Source organism: Pavona decussata, unplaced genomic scaffold, assembly GCF_977016875.1.
Source record: "Pavona decussata unplaced genomic scaffold, jaPavDecu1.1 SCAFFOLD_391, whole genome shotgun sequence".
Classification (NCBI taxonomy): Eukaryota; Metazoa; Cnidaria; class Anthozoa; order Scleractinia; family Agariciidae; genus Pavona; species Pavona decussata.
Window position 1 is genome coordinate 506,172 of NW_028145763.1, and position 21,999 is coordinate 528,170.

Consider the following 21,999-nt stretch of genomic DNA (forward strand, 5'->3'; position numbering starts at 1 on the left):
CAAGCGACATATACAGATCACGATATAACTGTCCTGCGTGACTGTTATTACGTACGTAAGCACACAATGCGTTTCACTTTCAGATCATTTTACTCTCTAGTTCTGACCATTCAATCTACAACAGTGATAGAATTTATTCCCCTAGAATTTATCAACTTTAACAGAAACGGAATTCGCTTACCTAGAGAGGCATTTTCTATTTCCAGGGCGAAGACTCTTAAACCAGATTAAAGAAATATAGTCCGGCTTTAACGTAGAAGAGTCAGGGTTTTCGTTGGCTAAGACAAAAGCATGCTATATGACTGCTTGTCGGCCAAGTGATGATTACAAATGACTGAAGCATTCCCCACAAATTTCTAAGTTGGAATAAAGTACAGTAAGGGCATCTTCTCTATCAGCCCCTTTAGTTTTGCGATGTAAGACAGCAGGGGGGCCTCTATTTCATCATCACCTGCATGTTGGCATCTAGCAGCAGGGTAAAATATGTTCTTTCTGTTTGGGTTCACTGCAATGATGTCCGGATCCACCATCCATAGGGAATTTGCAATTATGTTTCTTGTTTTCTCTGTTGCTGTTACTGTCAATGCAACTATAGGTACATTTGGAAACATGGCACTTAGCATACCTAGCTATGCATAAACAAGTCTAAAAATGTCCCTATAAATATTATTAATTATTAACAATGTGTACTATGCAGTTGTTGAGCAATCTCATTTTCTGATTGTTTTTTGTTGTTGTTGTTGTTGCTGTTGTTGTTGTTGTTTTTGGAGTGGGGTAGGGGGGGGGGGGGGCGGGTATCCCCTACTTGGAAGTAGAAGAGGACATCACAAATTACATGTGCACTGTCCTCCCTTCAAACCTTACCTGCTAGAATTATCCTTGAGACATATAAAGAGTGTCACTGAAAATATGAAAATTCCTTAAAATTGTATTTTATGTCATAATATAAATTCCAGTCAACATTTTGGTCTATTTTAGAACAACTCCTTTTCAATTTACTTAATACTTGGAACACTCATTGAACCCAATGAACCCAAATGTCTCTTGCAGGCTTAACGCATGTAACGTGATGAACTAGGCACTATGAACTTTATTAGATGTACAATTTCCCTGGTGCCGCAGGTAGCAAAGCTAATCTGGGCGGGCCAGGATAACAAAAAAGGAAGAATGACTTTAACTTCTAAGTAAAAAGGCAGAGATATAATATGAAAGATACAAAAACGAGCAAAGGTTTTTGTGAGGACTAGAATAACAAAGAACGTTTATGAGCCTCTTTAAAGGCAACACGGGAGAAAAGAACTGAAACAATGCAAATACATGATATGATACGTGAATCAGTTAATGTGTCACCTTCACCTTCACCTATCCACTTCGTGCCATGTGGCACATAAGGCCTCAACACAACTCCGCCAACCAGCTCTGTCAGCCGCTGCGATTTGTACCTCACTCCAATTCTTCCATCCATCATTCTCACATTCCAGTTCCCTATTCTTATCTGAGCCCTTGGTCTCATTAGTGGTTTGTTCAGCTCCTGAGGTTCCTCTCGGCTTTGGCTCAAGGGCGTCATACTTTGCTTACTTAAGCAAGGTACACATTGGCCCCAAGAGATTGGCCCCAAGATTGTCTTCGAGTGTTTAAGGTTTCTGTAATCTGCTTTGTTTTAAGGGGGTGGGTGATTGGCCCACCGCCCAACCCCCAGCCTGGAGGACCAGGGGCTGTTCTTTGTCTGGCCTCTACCCCTCGACCAATCCGGCATGGTTACACCTGCCAGGGATTGGAGTCCCAGCCGGCACAGCTCTTAGGGTCATTGAGACACCCAAGCCTCACCACCACTACAAGGTGACAGCCCAAGGTGAAGCAGTTAATGTGTGCTGAGGTCAAATTGGGTGAATTTATAGCAGAGATGGACAATCCAACCAGATGAATCTGTCTGGTAGTTAATTTGTAGTTATAAACACTAGAGATGGACTTCTTGTCGAGGAGGAACAACTTGAACAAGTGTTTCTAGTTTGTCTGATAATCAGTCATCTTTGTATAACAGTAAGAACAAACAAATGGAAAATGGAGTTGATGTATTAAATCATTAAAAGCAGGTAGTTCGCTTTAATTTACTCGTATGTGTTTACTATGGTAATGGAACTGCGTGGAGGGCAAAGTTCAATTACTAATTTGTTATACCCATTTTGAAATCACTGAAATCACTTTTTTTTCATTATCAATATTTATTGATTTGCTTCAGGAAACCCGGTTTTTATTAAAGTCACTGGTTATTATTACTTTATTTCTTTATTACTTCATCATGGGCTAAAGGGATGCGATGTAGAGACAAAAATAGTGCGATTCGTAAATTAATTGCACTGTTGAGAGCCAATCAAATTGCAAGGATCACCAGTGATTTTAAAATAGGTGTAATAAACGTAGAAACTAACTATCAAATGATCCATCAGATGATCCAACTCTATTTTTACTTTCATTGTTTTTAAATTGAGCCCTTGAAATACCAGTTCCATCCAAAAAATGTGAACAAATTGTAGCTATTTTCCCGTTAATGATTTGCATAACATTGTACAACTTTAATATAATGAATGAGATTAACCTACCCCGGTTTGTATAGTGTAATTTAGGCTGATCACAAAGTATATAGCAAAATAAAAACTGTTACCATTCTGCAATGAGATGTGCCTCATCTACTACAGCTGCTTTGATCTTTTCACTAATCTTAACACTGTCCAAAACCTTCCCAATTTTTCCAGTAAACGTCTCTGGGCGGTCATAAATAAAATAATTCAATATTTACACTATTAAAATATTCCTTCCATTTCGAATACAGAGAAGTCTAACGATTCGCCTCCAAGAATCATTGCAGATGGCACATTCATGCTGTCCAGTTCGATTATCTGATCCCGCATCAGCGCATTCAACGGCGATGCGACCAAAACGATGGAGTCACTGACCTCCAGCCACGAGTCAAAAACGAAGGGCCAAACCTAATATATATCAAGTATTTGCCGAAGGGCAAAGACATCTAACACATCCCTCCTTGTTTGGACAATAATTCTGATTGCGTTCCCAAGCCGCTCACGAAGAGAAATCGATTCCAAAATATGAAGACGCAGAACATTCTCCGGTATCTTATATGGCCTCTGGCAGCCGCCATGTTATTCTCACTAAAGTTAATGACATTTCAAGACTTCATACATGAAACCCGGAAGTCCTACAATGTAGGACTTCCGTAATCCTGTGTCCCCAGAGCCAACTGGTCCTCGACCCAACCTGGCGGCTAAGAGGACCAGGCGGCTCGGGGAACGAGAATGAGCGCGAGCGTAGAACTCCTCCTCCTTCCATTTCATAGTTTTTTTTTTAATGTTGAGCCACCAAGTTCTACCAACAAAATATCGAATCCATTGAATTCTTAACTACTCCAAACTCGCCCAAAGGTCTCAAACAGCCAGAGACAACTTTACTCTTGGACCTCCATTTTTGCTGCACGGCATGTTTGGCGGTTCAGTCAACATTAAACCACCTCTGTTTTCTTTCAGAGGTTTTCCTCTACCTCCAGCTTAATAATGCCAGACTGGTGGCTTCTGCTGAGGAAAATGGCTCGTAAACAAAAACACTATCAAAGCGATAAACTTACCAGATTCAAGCTCATACACTCGCTCGACCAAAGAACCGTCATGCGCGTCACGTGGCAATCTAGCCTGAGCCCACAGTATCTCAGGACTGCATATATTTTAATGGCATCTCTGTATATGGAGAAATTAATTGGTTCGAAGTATTTATTGCCACAAATTTATTGAAAAGAAATATCATTCGCCCAGTACCCAGTTAACAGATCGTAAAATAAACAGAACTGAGTGGGAATTGCTTGAGCGTCGTTCTCGATCTGACGTCACAACTCCGCTTTCTCCAGACCCTGTTTTACATGGTCGAGAACCATTTAGAACTCGAATTAACGGAACACAAAAAAGCAAAGATTTAACCAAATTAACTTTTTATCGCAGAGATACTCACCAAAATACGGAGATTTCTTTTTTTTTTTTTTGAGAAAAAAAATTGGGGCTTAGGTACACTTTAACTGGTGATTCTAAATGTTTAAAACAATTTTGAAAGTCAGATACAGCAAGTGTAGACTGGTTGCACACGAGTAACATATTCATCCAATTTTTGCATTTGATACGTTTGTCTTTGAGAAGAAAAGACAGGAGTTCCCCTGTTCACTAACATTGGCGTTCAATTTTCTTTAACACCAGTTTTAACATGCGCGGGAGTGACCGAATCACCATTAAAACAAAGCACTCACTACTCAACGTATTCTCAATTTTCTCGGCTCTTATTTGTCTTTACTGAATGCAAACGCAATGTCATCTATCAAAAACTTTCCAAACAGTACCTTTTACCACGCTGAAACACACATTAAAAATGGCAGACAAGCCATTCACTCTTTATTCAATTTGTGCTGCAGTCCATATTCCTCCCATGATCACTAATATTGGTGTTTAAATTTCTTTTGCAGGTGCGAGAGTGACTGAATTATTACAAAAAAATTACCCAGGTATTTTTAAATTTCCTGTCTCGTGTTTTTTTCTTTCTTTTTCTTTCGCAGAGGTTAAGGTCAAAGGCGTTTTTAGGCGTGCTCACGAGACCGATGACGTCACCACTCTAAAATTTGATATGAGTGGTGTGGTGCTCTCCTTGGCTTCAAATAGACAAAGTCAATTGGCACTTCCGGCTTTTAAGGTGCAAAGGATTCTGGGAAGGTTGTTATTAAAATTAAATGTTACTTTTATAATCAATATTATTCCAACAATAGACTATTGTTAAGAAGCAGTACTTAAGATACATTTTAGGCGGACTTTGTGAATCTGGCATCTGGATTTCTTCAAAACCGTAGAAAGACATCATACTTGACCGAAAGTAATCAAAACCAATGGAAGAACACTAACAACCCAATTGTTTAATACAATTAATTAAGTAGAAGGTAATGGCGTAACCGTTACTAAAAGTAACCGCTTGCACAGGTAACGTTTACAGTAAGGAGGGGAACAATGTTTGGGACCCTCGGAAATGCCCGCTTAGTATATACAGGGTGATGCTCAATACACGGCTGCTCACTAATTTTTGACTGTATATCTCTTCTTCACCACCCGGAAAGTCTGGAGATGCAGAAGTACAAGAACTGCGACATAAGACTGAACTTGCATTTTGCTTTTGTGTGGCAAAATGTTACTGCTTGGTATTAGCTGCACTATTTTCATTTTTTTATTTATTAATACAATACAATATTTATTTCGCCATATACACAACATTTACAGATGGGAAGAAAAAATGAAGAAAAAATTGAAGAAAGAAAATAAATGGCGAGGAAACCTGAAAGAAACCACGAAGCTTATAACAAGTCAGGCTTCCTCACTTAACTAATCTTATATTAGAATTAACTTTAGGCATTGTTATCGCCACTGCTTTACAGTTGTCCGAAGAAAACTCTCTCATCTCCCTCAAGCAGTACCACATTTTGTGAATCGTGAAAATGAATGTGAACAAATTACGAAGTACCTTCATCCAGCAGACGAATGCAGATGCATCTTCTTACATGGCGCCCCTGGCATGGGAAAGACAGCCTTGGCTATTAAGGTGGCTAATGAAATACTGGAAACTGACGACCGTACCGTGGTTGTGTACGTGAACTGCAAATATATTGATTCGTTCGACGATTTTGCAGGGAAGGTTGTTCAGCAAATTTACCATGGCCATTACCCTCAAGATGATCCAATACCTGCAATGAAGAATTTCCTGAAAGGTAGCGATTTCTTCACAGTTTTGTTGCTGGATAACTTTGAATTTCTGAGCCATTTCAATGACTCTGACGACAGGAAGAAGGTTGAAGAATTTGTTGCAGAAGTAATCACGAGTTGTAAAAACGTGAAGTTACTGGTCACCTCCTCAGTAAATGACGGAGTTTTTCCTGAAATAGGCAGACAAAGAATTCCGCTGGCTCCATTTAAATTAGAGGAATCAGTTCAGCTTTTGCAGAAAGTGTGTGGAGGGAATTTCGTTAAAGAAGCATTCGTAGAGCAACTGACAGATATTTGCAGTGGTATTCCTCTCGTCCTTTACACCTTGGTGGCTTTTGACGACGACCTAGTTAACCGTTTGCAACAGATGCGTGCTTGTTCATCAAAGACGCGATTCGAATATTTGCGAAGGATCAGAGCAGTCCCAGAAGAAAAAAAAATCGATGTCTGCCTAGACGTTTGCTTTGATAGACTTACAGAACAAAAAAAGGAAACCCTCGTAAAACTGGCCCTTATGAGAGGATGGTTTACACCGGCTGGTGCCGCAAACGTGTTCAAATCGGCAGAATTAAGTGAACATCACATCTTTGATCATGTATTGGAATTGGCCAAATGCTCTCTTCTGGAGAAAAACATACTTTGGGGAGGTTCTTATTTATATACTTTCTTGTCAGTCATTCGCGAATACTGTAAAAGCAAGGCATCGGACGACCATTTTAGAGCCGTTTTCCGTGATGCACGAAATCAGTTTATCGACCACTTCTTAGCCTTCCTGAAAGACACGTTTAAGAAGTTTCTCAGTACAAACGCACCAACGGCCATCAAAGAATTTAAGAAGGAGGAAGAAAACGTCATGCAACTTCGTGAGTGGATTGACAAAGGTGAAATGGATGGCGAAAGAATGAAGAGATGCATTGATGTCTTTAACACAGTGGGGGAGCTACTTGCGAAGATGATGGGAAGGACGAAGTTTAAATCTCTTTACGAATCGTTAAGAAAGAAGTGTGAAGATATGGAGGACAAAAAGTTTCTGAGTGAATGTCTCACGTCCCTGGGGATCAAAGAAGTTTTCAACTGTTCCTGTTCACCTGGTCTGTGTTATGAAGCCATCACACGAGCCAAAGAGTACTTGGAGCAGGCCGACAACATCCAAACTACTCTTCGCATCGACAAGGGTAACAGCAGAGCCCAGTGTCTCGCTAAACTTGGCCGATGTCTGGCAAAAGAAGATAGAACCCTTGCACTTGGAAAATCCAAGATTGAAGAGGCAATTCGAATTCGCGTAAAAGCATCAGAGGCACCTGGTGACACGGAAGGTGGCGAGGACGTATGCAGAGTCATGCTGGGTGCAAGACAAAATGATATGGCAGGTGAGTTTATAAGTGGAAAGACAAAAAAATATCCAAGGGTTGCAATTTCCCTTTACGTTTTGATCTCTGAAGGACGTTAAGTAACTGATTGGTTAGGATACTGTTTATATTATATATGAAATCACGATCAAAATAGGTAATAAAGGGTAACTGCTACCCCAGAAATCCAAATTATTCCATTTAGTTGGCTGGTTGTTTCGTCCAGAGCTATATAAATCTTAAGATCAATAAGGGAAGAGTAAACCTTTCGCATGACATGACAGTTTTGCGTTAGAAGACGTGGGATGAAGATTTGTTATTTTATTAGGCAGTATCAACAAGTATTTTTTTTTCTTGGGAAAATACGTTTTTTTTCTTCCAATTACATGACTGGTTAACACAAATTTCACTCCCTCTTAGTGGCTCTCTCGCTTGAAGGAAATCACCCACAGGCCTTAGAAATTAGAAAAGAGCAAGTCCTACCAATCTACAGAGAAAGGCTGGGCGATCATCCCTTCACCGCTACGATCCTCAACAATCTGTCGAACAATTTCCATGCTCTCAAAGAGTTTGGCAGCGCCCAAAAGTATGCAGGAGAAGCTCTAAAGATTCGTCGTGAGTTGCTGAACGACCACATGGACACAGCCAAGTCCCTCTTTGACCTCGGGATGGTACATAAGGAAAAGAACGAATGGGAGAATGCGAAGGATTACCTTGAGTAGTGCAAGAAAATGCAAGAGACCGTGCTGGATGACAGAATCAAGGACCTCAGACGGTAAGCTAAAGTGTAATGCATTAATTTTTGTAATTTGTTTACCAAATAGATCTCTTGGAACATGTTCAAAGGTGTTGTGTGTTCCAGGTCGAATTGGAATTTCCCGGAAACGTTGGTTTTTGTAGAGGGAGGAAAATCGTAGTACCCGAGGAAACCCTCGGGGCAAGGACGAGAAACCAACAACAAACTGAACCCACATATGACGCCTAGTCGGGAAATCGAACCCGGACCACATTGGTGGAAGACGAGCGCTCTCGCCACCGCGCCATCCTTTCTCCCATAAGAGAGGATGTCTTTTACCGTTACTCTATGAAATGTTTCCTTTAGGGTCATAAACAGAGGGCAAATGCACTTAAAAATGCGATATTGTATAGGAATTGGTTGAGGACGTGTGAAAAGATTCGGTGGCGAAGCGCGCCAGACCGGCGCTTATCTCAAGGTAGTCTAATCCCTAGCACTGTGACGAGAGACGTCTTATATTTAATTTCTATCATACGGAAATATAATTTTTAAATTTGCAGTGTCACTGGTTAGTAATTAATTGCTCAGGTCTTAATTATACCGATCATTTAAAGGCCCCAAGCTTCTGACATCCGCTACCACGAAAGAAAAGCTTCAGTTTCAGTACCAAAAGATCTATGCCAATTACCAGGATGTCCTCTGTCATTGCCAACATTACAACCCAGTCAAAACGTTATTTCTTTTTAAATGTGAATGAGCTTCTATTAGATCGCTTTGGTTCTCTTACGCCTCTGCGTAGTTTTCTGTAGGTTTATATTGGCCAAACACCGTCTGAGTAAAGTTTGTTTATAAAAAGACCCGACAGAGTCTTCGTCCGAAGCTGTTGTGAATTCGTCACGGCGTGGCGCCCCGTACCACTCTTTTATATTTTCTTTCAACTAGGTATCTTGCCTCATTTTTTCACACAGGACAAAACAAGAACTTGAAGATGTTCGCAAGCGTCTCGGTGGCATGCAGCCTGAGTAATCTCTTTCCGGGAGTCAACGATTTACGGAGGGAACAAGTAAACAGGATGAGAACTTTATTTTTAAATCGGTAGTTGATAGCAGGGAATTTTTTTTTTTTTACTTTAACTGTACATAGAAGTTAATCCAGTTCAGTTGGTCACGGTTTAATCCATTCGGGATGCTAATTGAGTCGTCAGACGAAAAACCGGTATAGCGTACTTAGTTAGGGACATTAAATTGTAGGAACCCTTACCAAAGGTGAAAAGTTAGCTTTTTAACAAACAAAGAAACAAACAAACATTAGCAAAACATAAGCCAGTTGAAGTGTGTATCAGTAGTCCATTAGCCGGAGCACACAACTCATATATATTCGGCGACTTCAGGGACCTGTTATATTGAAGTTTTCACAAGTTTAGACTTGCACGGAAGCCTTGCTAACCAATCACAACCTTCGCATAATTATATTACGGACCAAAATTTAAACTTTTGCGGGAAATAGTCAGAGTAACCTAAAACCTATTTAAAATAGACCGATCTTTAAAAAACGCAATGGTATAGGCTTATCATGAGAGTCAGTCAGTGTACTCTCCGTGTAATGGGTTCCTGTTATGTGTAAAATAACCTTTGTTAATAAAATAACTCAGTTTTTCTAAGCCCATTAGCCGACTCACGGTTAGCGCTCCATTCAAAAGTTAATAATTTTGTCTTTCTCATGAAACAGTTTTTACCTTTTCCAAATGTAAAAATGTAGGTCACAAGAGAGCTTTAAAATGCAAAATGAAGCGCGTAAACTAACCTGGGTCAAGATCAAGATAGAAAGAGTTTTGACAATGGATTAATTTATGTCATTAGGTTTTCAACAAGTGTGTCTAAAAACGTTACATTATTCTTGTAAAATTGTGACATTTTTTTTTTCAGCGTGGCTATACAGATACCAAATAATCTTACCAAACCGTTCTTTGTTCGTGGCATGCTGAATACAGTTTTTTAGAGTGTAAATCTATAGCGAGTGTATAAAAATTTTTCCTAACTGGATTAGTACTTTCTTACAAGGTTACAACTTTAGCTATTTCGTTATGCCTATGATTGACCAGTTGTATTTTCAAATTTCAAATTGTAACGTTTTTGTTGATGTAACTTTAGCCTATGTGTTAAGGTATCTATTGTAACTGTTTTAAATTGTAACGTCTCTTGCCACAGGGGGAGTCATTTGTTCGCTTTACGACAACTTAAAAAGTGTGGTGTCTCCCCAGTGGACATTATATTGATTTATTACTCCCTTATAAGATCTGTAGTGGAGTATGCTTCAATAATGTTTGCAGATCTTTCAGCGTATCTTTGTGATTCGCTTGAATCTACTCAGAAGCCCGCGCTGTCCATGATTTGGCTAGGACGTCCATACAGTAATTCTTTGGATAAGACAGGGCTAGTGTCTCTTTCTGAGGGTCGACCAAAGGCCTGTACCCGTTTCCTACAGGAAATAACCCAGGGTAGCATCATTTACAGTCTTAGACACCAAAGTGTAGTACAATCCACTGGCCAATACAACCTGAGGCCAGGTAGAACCAAGTATCCAATACCAGTCACGACTGAAAGATTCAGGAACGTTGTAACCATGAAGTACCAGACTAAAATCTAAATTTCTTTATTATGATTATTAACACTATTAATCCTTGAATTGTAATCGGTCAGGGATACAGTAATGGATCGCAAATGACTAGAATAAACTATATTACCACTAAACATAGAATACTGTTCAGTCACCAAAAATTTCGGTGGAGACTGAATGTTCAAGCCAGATACCTAGCACCTTTGAAGAATAATTTTTACATAGTAATTCTAGGGGCGTAGACAGGATTTTTGATTGAGAGAGGGAAGGGGTGCTGGCTGCTGTCTAGGTGCAATGTTGGTCATGCCCCCACCCATCTTTGGAAAATTTCAAACATTATGTCCAGAATTCTCTACTGCCCAAATGGCAACATCTTGGACACTACTACGGTACTTCATGATGGCCAGTGGGTGAGGGGGGAGGGGCATTTGAGGACTATCCCCTAACTACGCCCCTGAATTCTATCTTAATTAATTTCCTGAGGCTACTGATGCTGGCGGAAAATAATTGAAATAAAATTGATGTAAATCGTCACAGATGTTTGAAAATAAGTTGTCATCTTTGTAGATTCGTTCATAATGGTATTCTTTTTGGCATTGCACAAAGAACTCTGACCACCCACTACCAGAAATCCCCAAGCAGCCAATCACTTGATGGTAATATAGGTGGCTTTTCTTAAGAGAGTATTCTCCTGTTGTTAGATCTTGTTGGAGGTATGGCACATCTTTCCGCTCGTCTTTCATAGAGCACTTGATTTCAAAGAGACCCCAGGGAGAACTTTCAGAAGGGTCGTACACCCTCCTGTCTGGGCTGCAACCGAGATGGGGCACACTGGGATTGATCACAAAACCAACTTTGAAAACATCGCGATTGAAATGTTCGGCGTAAAATTGGGCCACCTCGTCCTCGTGTTCTATTCCATATTTCATAGCAGCGGTCTGGATTTTTGATCCTCTCAGCAATCGATCAGCAAGGGTTTCAAAGTTTTTTCTCCTAGAGCACACACTTTTGAAATTTGACGCAGTCAGACGGTAGTTTCTTAATCTGTACCAGTCTTTACTGAAAGAGTGCTCCCTTGTTTGACGCTCATAGTCCTGGGACTGTTCTTCGGTAACCCGAAGGCTATCGAAGTGGAGTTGTTGTTGTTCATCCAGAACTATGGGTGGATATGTCAAGTGCGGGAAGTTGAAATTTGGTGCTTCAGTCATCCCAGAATGACTCACACGAGAGTTGTCAGAAGCAGAGAGTGGTTGCTGGTACGACAACACACAGCCTCTGGGGACCATCCCAAACCTGCTGTCTACTAACGGGGTATCCTCGTCACTGTCTGGCCATATTCTTAAAAACCCTGGTTCAGGAGTTGTGTCCTTAATCAGGGGTTTCAAATCTCGAGGCACATCCAAGTCTGCAAGGGGCTGTTTGAAGGGCGTGTACACCTTTGGGGCAACACCGGATATTTTTTTTTTCTTTATACCAGTATCGACTGTAGGGGGCTTACATGCATGGGGGCTTCTCAATTGTCACTTCGGACATTGGCCTTGGTTTGATTCCATCAACTCTTTTTGGAATATGCCATGCCTAAGAAATAAAATCAATCGTTTGTAAACACAATCGTAGGCTCGTAAAACTTAAACTTTATTCACCACGTGTCAGTTCTTTACCTAAATCAAAAATTAGTAATTTTTAACACTTCCGCATAAATTTTACGAATTAAACAAAGTTCAATTTTAACGTTTACCCACGTGTGGCTTCTCATACACGCATTGCCTCTCGACTCGTTTTATTTTATACGTATACGTACGCACGTAAATATAAAGCCAGTTAAATTCACGATCGTAAATTAACTTTTACGTTCACGAGTGGCTTTTCATCAGCTTTCATAAATCGTGTCCCGTTTTGTTTATGCATGTAAAGCCAGTTAAATTCACTCCCAGACCCATACACAATTTAATTCCACTTTAAAAATTCTATTTTCCCCCAAAAAGAAAAGAAAAGCTGTTTGACACATACCTGAGGCAATGATGTTTTCGAAATAATCGGCGGAACACTTTTCAAACCAAGAAGTTGGTAATGATTTAACGCATACAGTAAGCCAATTGTATGTTGACACAAGCCTTTCCCAGCGGCACAGCTGCAATTGAAACTGTCTATTCCGACATCGTTTTGATTAGAAAAGACAACAGTGATAAAGTGTGGTTCCTCGTTTTTCTTCATACTTCTAAAACAACGGCAACGCACGGCACAACCGACTGTCCTTGAGGGGTTTCTCACTGCGTGTGAAATGTAAAAGAAAAAACGCTAAAACACGGCTACCAATTATCGATGGAACTAGACGAAGCCGGACTCCACGAAAAATGACAGAAAAACCACTTAAGCTTAAGCTTAAGTCACTGCAATCGAAACACAAACACAACTGCTTATCGAACACATTTTTATTGAGAAACCACAAACCTTGTACATCATGAATAAAACCTTCATGATAAAACTTGTACCCTCTTGACAACGTGGCCTTTATAGGAAGGTTCTCCTGTGCAAATTTTTGTATAAACGAGCCAGTGATAACTGGTATTTGGTCGAAGTTTTTGTGCCAAAACTCAGACACAACAGAAACGGTCGCCATCGCGACCGCCATCACTACAATCCCGACAAGTACACCAGACACGCATCGCCTCGATTTCATGTTGGAAATTCCCAATATGGCCGCGCGTGACATCGGCGAATTAAGCTCAATCTCCACCGCTCCCTCGGGCCCGGCTTTGGGTGAGCGCGGGTTCATTTTCCCGAACAGCGTCTGGTAATCGAGCCTAACGTATCCAGAAGGGAGGGGTCAACTTTGGCTTTTCGTAATCGGATTGCTTGTCCGGATGATGTGGGCCATCGTGACGTCACTTTCTGTAAAACTCGGGAAGTTTGAATGATTGATAAACTACAACCTCGCCAAATTTTTTCCTTGGATGATCAGTCAAATAATTCTACGCCTGGTCATATAAGAATCAAAGCTACGTAGAAACCCATTAACATAACAGATGAAAACAGCATCATCGCTCATGAAGTTAATATTTTAAGTATGAAAACACGCAAAAGTTTGACACTGGTTGATAGCAAATGCGACGAAACAGTGACGGCCTGCGCCTCTTTGAAAAAAGATAACTCGAGAATCCAAAACAATTTAACAAGGAGGGAAAAGAAAGATCTTACTGTGGTTTAGAGCTTTCGATTGGCCATTAAAAAACAATTATCTTACATCTTGATAAAAATGATCAGTGCGTTTAAACCCATTTCTCCGGTACTGCCTGGTCGAGCGCTCGCGAAAAGAATGGCGAAAAACATTTTTTTCTCAAGCTATCGGGAAAGCTGCGTTGCAAAGAAGCCTTCAGTACAAAGTAATTTGCTAGTTAGTAATTGTTAATGAGCAATGGGGTTTGCAGCATGTTCTCACAAAAACAGGAAAATATGGCAAGGCTTTCCTTGCGAGACCGAGCGGCTGACGCCAGCTTCGAGACAAAATAGCTCAAACGTTCTGTATCTAAACATCAAAATTCTAGGGGCAATGCACAAGTTTTTTTCTCACAGGTTTAGAATACATAAATGGGGTTCAATTATTCACTGGACTAGTACTTAAGTTACTCTTACATCATTTTACTAATGAAATCAACTGAAACACAGCATTTATCGTCTCCTTGCTCATTTGTTTTGTTGATCATTTCAGGTGATAAGTTTATTTCAGTGACAAGATGTCTCCGAATCAGAGATCTAGAGAAAGCTGGAGATATTGTGAATATGTTTCGTCAGAAAACTGAGCTCAGGGGTACGCGATTTGGTGTGAAATTTCGAGAAATTTCTCGCAAAAAGTAATCATCATTTCAAAAGAAAGTCCTTTTCCTCGGGCGTCCGCATGTTTTGCAAGCTGTTTCAAAATTCTAGGTTTTTTCAGCAAAAGTCTTCTTTACAAAGGTTAAATGGCATGGGTAAATTAAAATAAGCACCTTTGAATCATCATTTTGTATCTATCAATCATTTTTTAAATAATGCTGGAGGCAAATTCTATAACTTCAGGTCAAGTTTCTACAACAAATGCAAACTTTTAATTTTCAGTGTTTTTTTACTCTGCGAAACAAACGCACTGATCATTTTTACAGTTGAATATAACCTACTAATCTCAACTGGAACGTTTGCAGTAAGATTTGACCTCGTCCTGAGCCAAATCTCAGTTTCACCAGTGCTTTGTATAATTAATAAGATATAATTTTTCTGGCGCGGACAATTACAGGTTTTCCGATCAGTGCGAGTACACGTAACTCTTCACCGCAATATTTTCAACATAATTTAATATGGGTTGACTTAACTATATCGAGAAAAGAAGATTAAAAGTCTATTCAGCAAGAAAACAAACCCCATCCAGAACTCCGCTGGAAAAAAAAGTCGTTTGATGCAGCAAAATCGCCAGCGCCATTTTCCAAACTGAGTAAGATCCCGCGCTTCACAGGAAGTCACGTCACGATGGCCCGTATCATCCGGACAGCCAAGCCCACGAGTTGACCTCTCCCTCCTGATTTCATCGTAAAGGCCTGGTCAAACGGCGCATCATAGTCGATGATAGTTGATGATAGTCGAAACTAACATCAACTATCATCAACTATCAAGTTAAGCGGCTGGTCAAGCGGCTCAAAGAAACTCGTACTGAGCCGACGATAGTTTAACCGGCCGTAAGCCTCCAGCGTCAGGCACCTGCCGAGGGTAAACATCGCAAATATGGCGTCGCGTTAAAGGGGAAGTATCATGGGTATTTTTACCTCTTTTGTTAAAAATGGTGAAATAAGACCTTCACTTTGCTACAAAATAATTCTAGAACAACGAGAGGAGAGAAATCAACTCAATTCCTGACAGCGGTGAACAACTCGTAGTCTGTCCTAGCGCAGTTTGGAAACAAAAATACGAAAACTTGAAAAACACTAGCCTAACATTTTTCAAGATTCAATCCATTCCGACCTACTCTACAGAGGCACTAATCGACAGTTTTATTGCACTGGGGTGATAAGTTATAACAAAACTAGGCGATTTTGTTTCTGTTGTCAGACAAACATTTTGGGGTTTTGAAATGACATTAAATATTCGTGATACTTCCCCTTAAAGTAACAAAACTTCGAATGGATGAATTTTTCGCGGCGAAACTTAGGGCGGCAGCCTGCTCTGCTTTCTTTCAGTTGCTGGAAGAACTAACACCAAATGAATCTAGAGAGTGCTGGTGGAGAAAACAGCTGACCGAAAAGCTATCATCGACTATCATGCGCGTGGTCAAACGGGAAAAAGTATCATCAACTATCATGAAGAATTTGAACACTCTTAAAGTGAATGATAGTTGATGATAGTCGATGATAGCCCATGATAGTTGGTGGTCAAACGAGCGCGCGAGTTTTAACGACTATCATCAACTATCATTAACTATCATGCGCCGTTTAGCCAGGGCTTAAGACTTGATGTGAATTTTTAATTTGGATCACATTCTTTCGGCATACATTGAAACAGATTATGACACTAAGGTTAGGTGATCGTTCATTGCATGCCATCAGTGTAGCAAGCGTAAGCAGCTGTGAACCGCTGAATAGGCGTTTAGATTTTCAGCAGAAACGTCTTTATACGTTTTCATAACCGTTGTGTTTTGTGGTTGTTGTTGTTGTTGTTGTTGTTGCTGTTGTTGTTTTGTTTTTTTTAAGTCAGCGTACGATTTAAAATTGTATTATGAGCATCCCTGACTGCAATTTTACTATTTTTCATTTATTTGTCCATTTTCTTCTCGTCTCACACTGTGTTTAATTAAACATCATCAATTTGAGCAACAGTCGATCTGCTTCAACTCTGTAGAGTCTCAAGCTGACATAACCAGCTGGACTTTTTGCTACTTATTTTCACAAAGCGGAATCCACCCTCTAGAACAAACTCCCAGGAAACACTGCATTTTGTTTAAAAAAAAACGTATCTGATTTGATCGGAAAACTTGATGTGAATTTTTAATTTGGATCGCATTCTCTTGGCATACATTGAAACAGATTAGGACACTTAGGTGATCGTTCGTTACATGTCATCAATGTAGCTATTGTAGTCTGCCTCGCAGCCGCTGTCTCGTCACGCAACGCTCCTCCCCACGTTGCGTGACGAGACAGAACGGCTGCGAGGGAGCACGCCCAAGCTGTGAACCGTACGTTACATAGGCGTTTAGATTTTCTTTCATAATTTTTTGATAATTAACGTTGTGTTTTAATGTTTTTTTCAAATCAGCGCACGACACCTTTAAGAGTGTATTTTGTGCATTCCTGACTGCAATTTTAGTATTTTTCATTTAATTTGCACATTTTTTTCCTACTCACACTGTGTTTAATTAACCCTCATCAATTTGAGCAACAGTCGATCTGCTTCAACTCTGTAGGATACTTTATACGGTTCGATCAAGTTTGATGTCTAAACTTGTGACATGTGTGACAAGCCCTATTACCAGAAATTCGAGTCATCGATCATTTTTCATTCAGAACAGTATTTAAAAACGGCGGACGAAAAATACAGCGGTGAATCCAAGCTTCAGAAGTTGACCGAAAAATCCCGTACATCGGTCGGCAACTTCGGACAAACCAGCCGCTTTAAAAAGCAATATTTACGTTTATTACCGCAGGTCCCTGTGACGAAAACAGAGCCGTAACCACGCAAGAAAACAGACATGGTTTCAACCTAAATATTGAGTAAAGAAGGGAGTTGCAGCTACTGTATTTAAGTAATGTCACAATTTTTAAACTTTTAATAATTTTAAAGGGAATATGTACAACCACACTTCCGGTTTGGTAACTGTCAAAACTTGACTGTTAATAGTTGACTTTAAACTAATACAAAGAGACAAATTTTCATTGCATTTCAGACGAAACGTTCTCTTTCAGATCATACCATCGTGGCGTGTAACCAGCCAATAAGAAAATGCTTTGTTTATATGTACAGCGCATTGAGAGTTTTTTGTTTTTTGCATTGAGAGAATTTTGTAAGTAATATGTCAAACACGAGAAAGCGTGTTTTATGAGATATCCAAACACTGAGAAGAAGGTTGAAAAAATGGGTCAAAAATGAGGGGGCTAAAGTTGACAAAATTTTATGGTAAGTAGAAACTCATATCCAAACCACAGTCACATCCAGTAGTGATTTTCTTTGCTTTCTCTTGATGAATTATTAATGAATTTGAGAATCCCATATGAAGCACAAATAAAAACCTGTTTTCCGCGAACTACTTTGTTGTCACTATGTTATAAAAAAATTGTTTCATGTTTTTAGCTGTGCATATATCGAGTTACGGATGCACTTGGGAAGTTTGGAGAGCACTCAACAAGGTACAGATGCTCGAGGCGTAGCCTCGAGCAACTCATGAAACTCTTACGCTTGTCTTGTGCTCTCCAAACTCCATAACTCGATATATGCACGCTAAGCATGAACCAATTCTTTAATTTTTTTTTATAGTTTTCATGATAATTGAAAATTTTGTAGTAAGAAATATTCCATCGGAGAGAAATAAAATCATTTCATTGCATTTTATGTTTAGTTCGAAGCATCATTTTTTTTCTTTCATCCTTAATAAAAACTCAGTCCGGCTACGAAACTCCACCGACATATATTAATACTGGCAAAACAAAATGCGAAAACAGCCGGTTGGTCATTAGTATTCGCACAAGAAATAAAAAATAGAGGACGTTTTGTTAATCTGCAATGTAAATGAAACTTTTAATTCAAATGAGTTCAAAACTCAATATTGGCCAACTGAAGTCTTTCAGTTAAAGTGTAATTATAAAATTTCGCATTACGAACCGCGTGAACAAAGTTCCGTGTTGCACATTTGGTCGTGAGAGTTGAGGCACAGATGTAGATTCATCTTTTTCTCATTAAGCCACGCGCGTCCCTTTTCAATTCCCGCTAACCAAATGCAGTGATGCAAGAACACGCAACAAAATAGCTACTTATAATACGAGGATGAACTCCTCCCATTGTTAACACAACCAGTAAGTACCAGCAGCTAAGCAGCTAATTTCCGCAGCGCGTAAATTACATACACACACGATCGTTATGTCCTCTGCATTTTCATTCCTAATGAAAGGCTATCAAAAATATGACAATATATACGTGGCTTATCCTCGCTATAAAAACCTGCTAAACTCACAATTGACGCAAAAGATATAAACTCCTGTGCACGCAGTAACAAAGGGAAAAAGACCAAAAAATAATGTTACTAACCTGCGAGCAGGCGTTCTTTTTTCTTTTTCAATCGCTGGTCGGGAGAAGGGAAGAAAAAAGGAGCACGTTCTTTTTTTTTCTTCTTTCTTCCGACCGCCGACTCTCGCGCTGCCACGCTTTCGCGCTCCCCGAAAAAAAGAACGGCTGATCGCAGGTTATAATGTTACGGGCTTTTTTTTTTTTTTTAGTACACCAAGTATCTCCCAAAAACTAGCCGAAAACTAACAGACGACGTAAGACTGTCGAACAAGAAATATTAAATGGTTCGTAATAGCTTAAATTGTGAGTTGGTGTTTAATTAACGGAGATCGAAACTGAGACATTCAGCGACATTAACAGCGCTAATAGGTTCGGCCCATTTTAATGTAGGACTCCCTATAGCTGTTATTACAAGTATCACTACAACTGAACCAGATCATCTACCCTACGGAGGTTGTTATTGTACTTGTACGTTAATCGACGAAAACGTTAAATGGTTGCACCGTTCAAAAGAGTGACTATATGCATGTAAAATACACAATGTGAACAGTTTTATCTTTTATATATTGTCCATACATTTTACATCTGAATAAGCGCAATATATGCTGATCAGAAGGTTGCAAACTGGTGCTTTTTTTTTTTTTTTTGTATTGTTCGTTTGGATTTTTCTTTCTTGCGATTAGCTTCAGACACTGCGGCTGAATCGGCCGAGGTGGCTAATCGTGATCATCAAATATGGCTGAATGATGCTTTGCAATATCAAACAAAACATGAACACGAAATGCTATATACATGTACTATACATTTTGTGAATACATTACAGCGAAAAGGCTTTAGAATATCTGAAATGGACTGCCTACTCTGCAGAATGGACTGGAAAACCTTGTGGACCAGCTTGTTAAAGGATGTATTAAGGGAATTCTTTTTTCTACATTCATCTTTTGGATAATTTCATTTATTCTCTTTATCACCTGATTATTTTTGTAAATAACTCGATGTATTTTGAAAGCTTTTAGTGTCATATGTATTTGTTCTTTTACAAGCTATGGCCCCTGTTGCCTAGCAGTTGCTTTGGCTCCTAAAAGTGTAAAGACGGTCTTTACCTTAGCTTCGGAGTCTCAATGTTTTCACTGTCTTCTCAAAACATTCTTAACGGCTCGTCGTATGCCCCTTATCCGCCAGCAGTACACAAGTGGATTCAAACAGGAGTTGATGAAAACAGCAGTCGTAACATGGTCATAAGCAATTTTTACCGCTCTTGTGTATCCAATAAGTGTGTCGACAAGAATCGTCGCAAAGAGTGGAATATAGACAATTAAGAACAAACCGTAAACATAAAGTATAGTCACAGCAGACCTTTTACACTTGAGCACGTTCACCGTGTTGGTTTGAAGATTCAGGGCGGCCATGTTTTGGTCGTTTATCTGGCGTTGGTGTCTGCGAGCGATGTGAAAAATTTTGGAGGTACTGAATGCTGTAACAAGAAATGTTAGAAGCAATGTCATCAGCGGGAATATATCCCAACTGGTAACTATAAACCTCGACAAGACTGCAGTTATAAAAACGATCCAAAGCACGAAAAAGGCAAAAAGTATCCGGCGAACAGTAACGATTGCGTTGTATCGTAAGTGAAGAGTTACAGCAAGAAGACGATCGACGGACACAACTGCTAAGATTACTGAAGATACCCCAGAAGTAATCCAGCCAGACATGGACTGGAAGAGTCTAAATGTACAATACAAACTGAAATTGTCAACGAGTTCTGCTATTTTTGTAGCTACCACAAATGGTTGACAAATCGCGCCCACTAGAAGATCCGAAAATGCGAGGCAACACAGAAGTATAAAAGACGGCGAATGGAGGTTCCTGGTTTTACGAATCGCTTGAAGAATAACAAAATTTCCCACAACTGTCAACAAAGAAAACACTAGGTTGAGGATACATGTAAGAATATTTGTGATGTAAACATCTTCTGTTTTTTCCCAGTTGATATTAAAAAAGAAACAGGTGAAATTGTGAGTTTTGTTCATCACGAAGGGCGCATGTTGCTTATGAAGAAGTGGCGATGCTTCGCCAAAAAGTCAAATGCGTTTAGTCCAATGACGTTTATCGAAAGTGACGCGAGGGTTGCTAAGCTACGCGTTGCTAAGGTCGTTGCTAAAGGCGCACAGAAATCTCGTTCCACGAGCCTGCGCGCGTTGAAGGCCAATCGTTTCAACACGGACCGTGGGCGCTTGGCCTGTAACATACAGCCAGTTTATGATGACGCCATTTTTGGTGATGTTTTTATCATAAATCAAAATGATTTCCGGGAATATAATATATTTCTTTGTCTCACGTACTGTGCTTGAGGCCTCTGCAAACTTTGAATAAGGACAACTGTTACACCTTTTTACAAACATATAAAAAATATCAATTGCAACTAATTTTTTATGAAGCCTTTATCTTTCCCTAAGATGCGCTCAAACTGAGACAATGTGTCTTCAAAAATCAGCGAAAGCTCAATTTATTGGAAAGGACATGGAATTAGAACCCGGTTAAGAACACTACAAGTAATCGTAGGTACATTGCATTCTGCAATGTTGGTTAAATGTTCTTTATAAATGGATTATAAAATAGCCAGGGTCAAGCAAGCACTGTGATTGGTCAAACTGAGTTCTGTATAACTCCACAAAGCACGAAGCATACGTATGGTGCGTGCATTATAATTGTACATATGCACGGAGCACACGTCAGATTTTTTGCCTGTGAAAAATCTGAGAAATTCAGAGACAGAATGCGCTGTCACTCCAGCGATTCGCAAAAAACAGTCTCTTGTACTGGGGTTTCCAGACTTTTAATTAACTTCAACTTGTTTCTCAACACCTTGAAACTTAAACTTGACTTGGAGTTAACTTCTTGAACTTCCTTACGATGTGACGAAAAACTAAAACAGTTTGACTTTTTACTTGATTGCGCGCGCTGTCGCGTGCCCTGTCGTGATCGTGTCGTGATCGGCAAGAGCGCGCGCTATTGAATTACGCGTTATCTCGTGTAAGGAGAAATTTGATGTTGATTCATTAAAATTCGCACTTGTCTGAGGAGTTGCGATTGTTTACATTCTATAAAAGAAATAAAAAACTTGTTCCTCGTACATTGTTGAGTTATATAAGCACTTGGGAATTTTTAAGAACACTCGAGAAGTGCAGAGAGGCACTCGCCTACGGCTCGTGCCTCTCTGCACTTCTCTCGTGTTCTTAAAAATTCCCGCGTGCTTATATAACTC

General features: G+C 39.8%; 3 protein-coding genes across 4 annotated transcripts in view; 1 reads left to right on the forward strand and 2 right to left on the reverse strand.

Moving 5' to 3' along the window:
• The window catches only part of LOC146451227 (uncharacterized), a 60,243-nt gene extending 49,612 nt beyond the window's left edge, over positions 1-10,631 (forward strand). The window contains exons 4-7 of one of the 2 annotated variants that reach the window (XR_014860055.1): positions 4,517-4,555; positions 5,471-7,165; positions 7,565-7,919; positions 8,849-10,631. Coding sequence is in view for 1 of the 2 variants with exons in the window: in XM_085099303.1 (XP_084955429.1) it covers positions 4,517-4,555; positions 5,471-7,165; positions 7,565-7,866 (2,036 nt within the window). In the remaining variant the exon portion in view is untranslated. Of the gene's footprint in view, positions 1-4,516; positions 4,556-5,470; positions 7,166-7,564; positions 7,921-8,848 lie in introns of those variants that run through there. The other variant, XM_085099303.1, reaches the window with a different exon arrangement.
• Positions 10,632-10,966: 335 nt separating this feature from the next.
• LOC146451232 (uncharacterized) lies at positions 10,967-13,272 on the reverse strand. The gene is made up of 2 exons (XM_085099329.1): positions 12,948-13,272; positions 10,967-11,979 (listed from the first exon to the last, which is right to left on the reverse strand). Exons 1-2 carry the CDS (start codon positions 13,270-13,272, stop codon positions 10,967-10,969), a joined length of 1,338 nt encoding a protein of 445 aa, XP_084955455.1.
• A 5,781-nt stretch (positions 13,273-19,053) lies between these two features.
• On the reverse strand, positions 19,054-20,868 carry LOC146451233 (melanocyte-stimulating hormone receptor-like). Its single transcript, XM_085099277.1, has one exon. The coding sequence runs from the start codon at positions 20,762-20,764 to the stop codon at positions 19,862-19,864; it is 903 nt and encodes a 300-aa protein (XP_084955403.1). The 5' UTR covers positions 20,765-20,868; the 3' UTR covers positions 19,054-19,861.
• Between the last annotated feature and the right edge of the window lie 1,131 nt (positions 20,869-21,999).